The sequence below is a fragment of the Cucurbita maxima genome, unplaced genomic scaffold, assembly GCF_002738345.1.
Source record: "Cucurbita maxima cultivar Rimu unplaced genomic scaffold, Cmax_1.0 Cma_Scf00013, whole genome shotgun sequence".
NCBI lineage: Eukaryota > Viridiplantae > Streptophyta > Magnoliopsida > Cucurbitales > Cucurbitaceae > Cucurbita > Cucurbita maxima.
Window position 1 is genome coordinate 707627 of NW_019272029.1, and position 4446 is coordinate 712072.

Below are 4446 nucleotides of genomic sequence, written 5' to 3' on the forward strand. Positions count from 1 at the left end.
TTATATCAAAGATTATTGCATAACCTAAGGTTCTTATTAAATCATGAACAAAGTTTTCAAGCTCTTTTCAATCGACTTTATAGTAGAAATCAAATATATATTTTCTCGATATCATGATTAGAAACGAAGAATTAGAACAAATAAAAATTTATCGTAAGTTTTGGGTATTCTCGGGAGTACATTTTAATAGACTCGATCAGATAGCGTTGGATGCATAGTCCACAGTACTTTTCAGTGGGTTTATCTTAGGTTCTACCTTTTTTTTTTTTCCGAGTAGTGTTGGATGCATAGTATTTCTCTATACACAATCCACGCACGTGTGCATGAACCCATTAGGCGAGCTTGTATACGTACTCTCTAGGTCTAAAAATGGGCTAGCGTACGCTCACATTGTTGGACACCAACGAAAATAAAAGAGCTCATATCATATCATGATGTATGCGTTCGTACAAAACATACTGGAGAAGTAACTCATGCTCATAACATACAACATGCATGATACCATGTATTTTAAATCATGATACATGATTATGACACACATCATACTTCCATATTTTTTTATGACCTAACACGGAGATAAACCATATAATATATGTTAATCATACATCGTACCATTGGTCCAACCAAACTCACTTATTTGTTGGCCTAAGCAGAAATCACTAAATTTGTTAAGATATTTAAAAGAATGTTTTTTTTATCTTTTACATTATAATATATATAATCTAAAACTCTACCGGAAAAAAGTTCATAAATGCAAATACTCGTGAATAAATGAAAGATGGTGACATCTTAAAATAACCGACTGTGATATAGTCACGTTTAAACGAAGGTGACAATATGCTCATATTTGGTAATATGGCCAAAAGATGAAACGTTTTTTTCTTTAATAAATAAAACGTTTGTTGAACACAATTTCGTGGAAAACTCGGTTGAATATTACTACACTTTTTTGCTTGAGACTAAAAAATTTGAGGTCGAAGAGTATTTATAATAGAGTCGAGACCGTGCAGACTAAATTTATTCATAAAATATCTAAATTTCTTTTGTTCATAAAATATCTATAGGATATTTGTGTTCCTAAAATATTAAAGTATCTTTATTCCTAAAATATCTAGATATTTATTCATTTTATTTCTATCACTCTTGTTCAGATGTGGTATTAGCTCATTACTTAAGTGTCATATGTCCACCAGTTTCTGCCATGGTTTGTCCCCGAACCACATCTTAATGAGATAGATACCGCTCTAATACCATTTGTAACAACCTTCCACACCTTTATTAGGAATGTTTCGTTCCCCTCTCTAACTAATATGCGATATAGACGCGTTTTAAAACTGTGAGGCTGACATCAATACATAACAGACTATAACAGACTAAAACAGACAATATCTATTAGTGATAGCCTTGAGCTATTACAGTGATAGTAGTGGAAGCGTGGTGGGTCCATAACCCCAAATCGAAACTTGGGTTGTTGCAATATTACCGCTCGGTTTGTATTTATAACCCCAATTTGGTTTTGTACCGTTGATCGAGAGTATATGTCTTTACGAATTGAATGTAAATGTGGGAGATGATTTGTTGAATAAAAAAAACCCTAAATGTTGTGTCCCACAGGTTTGTTCATCCCTAAAGTAAACGTTTCTCTTGTGAATTTAACCTCACTTTCTCTCTCTCTCTCTCTTCCATAATTTAAGGTTTTTAGCTACTCGTCTTGTTCCTCCATCATCTCTATATAAGCAATAATAAGCTCTCTGAATCTCTTCATTCAAAACCACTTTGAAACTCAAAAAAACCCTTCATTCTATGCTTTTCCCATCACATTTAGCTTAAATTCTTGTGTGTTTCCCCTTGTTTGAGAGGTTTAAGAACATGGGTTTGAGAGATATTGGAGCCACTCTGCCTCCTGGGTTCAGGTTTTACCCTAGCGATGAGGAGTTGGTCTGCCATTATTTGTACAAAAAGATTGCTAATCAAGAAGCTTTGAGGGGCACTTTGGTGGAGATTGACTTGCATACTTGTGAGCCTTGGCAACTCCCTGGTATGTATACCTTTACAATTCGTCTCGTTTTTCTTACATTTTGTTAATTTTCGTTCGAAAACGTTCTTAGGTATGAGAGATTAAATCATCGACTTTTGAAAAAACGAGAGATCTCACTTCTGTTAACCGTGTCGAAACCTCTCCCTAACAGACGCGTTGTAAAATCATGAGGCTGATAATAGTAATTGGGTATCCGAGTGAAAATCGGAGTGGTAAGGGAGAAGTTTTTGGTATAATGATCGGCTTTCCTAAAACCCTAATCTCGAAACGAGGATTTCCCACCTTAAGTTGATTATTATGGAGTTAGGTGAAAAGAACGACCCCACCTGATTATACGTTACTATCTGAAATAAAACCATTGTACACATTATGTGTCACGGGATAATCGATGACACAATCAATCACACAACACGATATCTAACGAGCTTAATTCTTAAGCCATATTTGCTTAGTTTTCTCATTTATTTTTATCGTTTAATTATATTGATTTTGATAGAATATAAAGAATTATAGAGACGGGAATTCTCGAACGTTCGACTATAAAAAAAAATTATTATTATTAATGCTTTAACTATTTAAGTTGTGCTTATATTTAACAATTTTTTTTTATTGCATCATTAACATGTTCGGCCTAAATTTAAATCTCTCATTTTTAATTGAAAGTCCGTAAATAATTTAAAATATTTGATCTTTTAAAGAAAAAAAATTATATTTAGCATTTTGAAAATAAAAATAAAAAATATTTAAAATTTAATAATTAAAAAAAATATATTGTCAAATCTGTGTTAGTAATTAACGAAGAGAAAATAATAGAGTTAAATAAAAAATAAGTGTAATCCTCCGAAAAAGAAAGAAAATTTGTTGGATAATTACGGAAATACCCTTAGGGATGATAATTACATTAAATCGTACTCGAAGAAAAGGTGGGGATAGGATGACGTTTTTTGCTCTCGATTGAAGAAGAAAAAGAAGATTGTGACCGTGGATGACAACCCGACAACCTTTTTCGAGTAGGGTTATTATTGTCAAAATTGTTGAGGTCTAAATTGATAGAATTAGAGTCGGATATATGATTTGATTAAAATTTAAAAATAAATAAAATAATAAATTTTTGTGGTGGACTAATAAAGAAATGAAATAATTAGTATTTGTCGAGGGCGAATTGTATTCCCATATATGTCGAGAAGGGCATTATATCTAACTATGGTCCAAATACAAGCTTTGTTCTCTTCTCAAAAAAACTGATTCATTCAAAGAAAAAAAAACTCATTTTTTTCAACATTCAAATGATTTTTGTGAGGATAATCTTCCCTAAATCTGTTTCTATATTGATTGTTCATATAAAATTATGAATTATTTATAGATTCCGATAGTTAGTATTCGATCGAACTTCCTAGATCTTATCCTTCGAAGCATCTTGAATTCGAGGGCTCGTACTTCGGTTAGAGCGGCTGAACTAGAGTGGGCTCAGCAGTCGACTTGTGTTTTTCGGTGCATGCAACATGGTGGACTGAGTATCTTTCGTATGTGAGTTGATATTGACATATACTAATAAGTACTCAATTTCTTTCTTTTATGAATGTAGAGGTAGCCAAGCTGAACGGGAACGAGTGGTACTTTTTCAGCTTTAGGGATCGGAAATATGCGACTGGGTTTCGTACGAATCGAGCAACGACAGCTGGATATTGGAAGGCGACAGGGAAAGATCGAATGGTGGTGGATCCAACTAGAGGTGAGGTGGTTGGAATGAGAAAGACTTTGGTGTTTTATAGAAACCGAGCTCCGAATGGAATCAAAACTGGATGGATCATGCACGAGTTTCGTATTGAGACACCGCATATGCCTCCGAAGGTCTATTTCTTACCCTCTTTTCGAACTCTTATGTTCATATTTAGAGTTATTGATATCATTTCATTATCTCCCACCATATCGTAATTTAGATAGTGTCAACACGAACCTAGCTAAAAACAACCTTACAAGAAATAAAAATGAATGAAGACATTGTTTATCCACTGTACAGGAGGATTGGGTTCTATGCAGGGTGTTTTACAAGAGCAAGCCAGATCAGGACATGATAGAAGCAACAACATACAGCACCTCACAGTTTCCATTTGAGTCGGCGGCGGGGGCGGCGGCGGCTGCACCGTCGTCCTACTGCTTGCTGTCGAACCACGTCCAGTTTGTACCAGGCGACAACTCGAATGAGCTGCTGCCATGGGAGATGAGCATGGAAGAAGCAGCCTTGAGATCCTATGGAGTTGGTGATTCAAACGCACAAGAAATGAAGTATGAGATGATTGAAAACACCAACCAAAATGGGTTTCCTTTTAACTATTTTGTTGCTTAAGAAGAAGAGTTTATATCAATCGTTCACAGCCCAAAAAAAAAAAAAAAAAAAAAAAAAATAA

The 4446-nt window shown here is 34.4% G+C and overlaps 1 protein-coding gene across 1 annotated transcript; it reads left to right on the plus strand.

Moving 5' to 3' along the window:
• Nucleotides 1–1749: 1749 nt before the first annotated feature.
• LOC111488137 (NAC domain-containing protein 21/22-like) lies at nt 1750–4418 on the plus strand. Its single transcript, XM_023135797.1, has 3 exons — nt 1750–2038; nt 3624–3889; nt 4059–4418. Exons 1-3 carry the CDS (start codon nt 1870–1872, stop codon nt 4383–4385), a joined length of 762 nt encoding a protein of 253 aa, XP_022991565.1. The 5' UTR covers nt 1750–1869; the 3' UTR covers nt 4386–4418.
• Nucleotides 4419–4446: the final 28 nt, after the last annotated feature.

Coding starts and splice junctions, on each gene's coding strand:
- LOC111488137 (XM_023135797.1), top strand. CDS start 1,870: ATGGGTTTGAGAGATATTGGAGCCACTCTGCCTCCTGGGTTCAGGTTT. Junction 2,039..3,623: donor TGAGCCTTGGCAACTCCCTG/GTATGTATACCT, acceptor TTATGAATGTAG/AGGTAGCCAAGCTGAACGGG. Junction 3,890..4,058: donor CACCGCATATGCCTCCGAAG/GTCTATTTCTTA, acceptor TCCACTGTACAG/GAGGATTGGGTTCTATGCAG.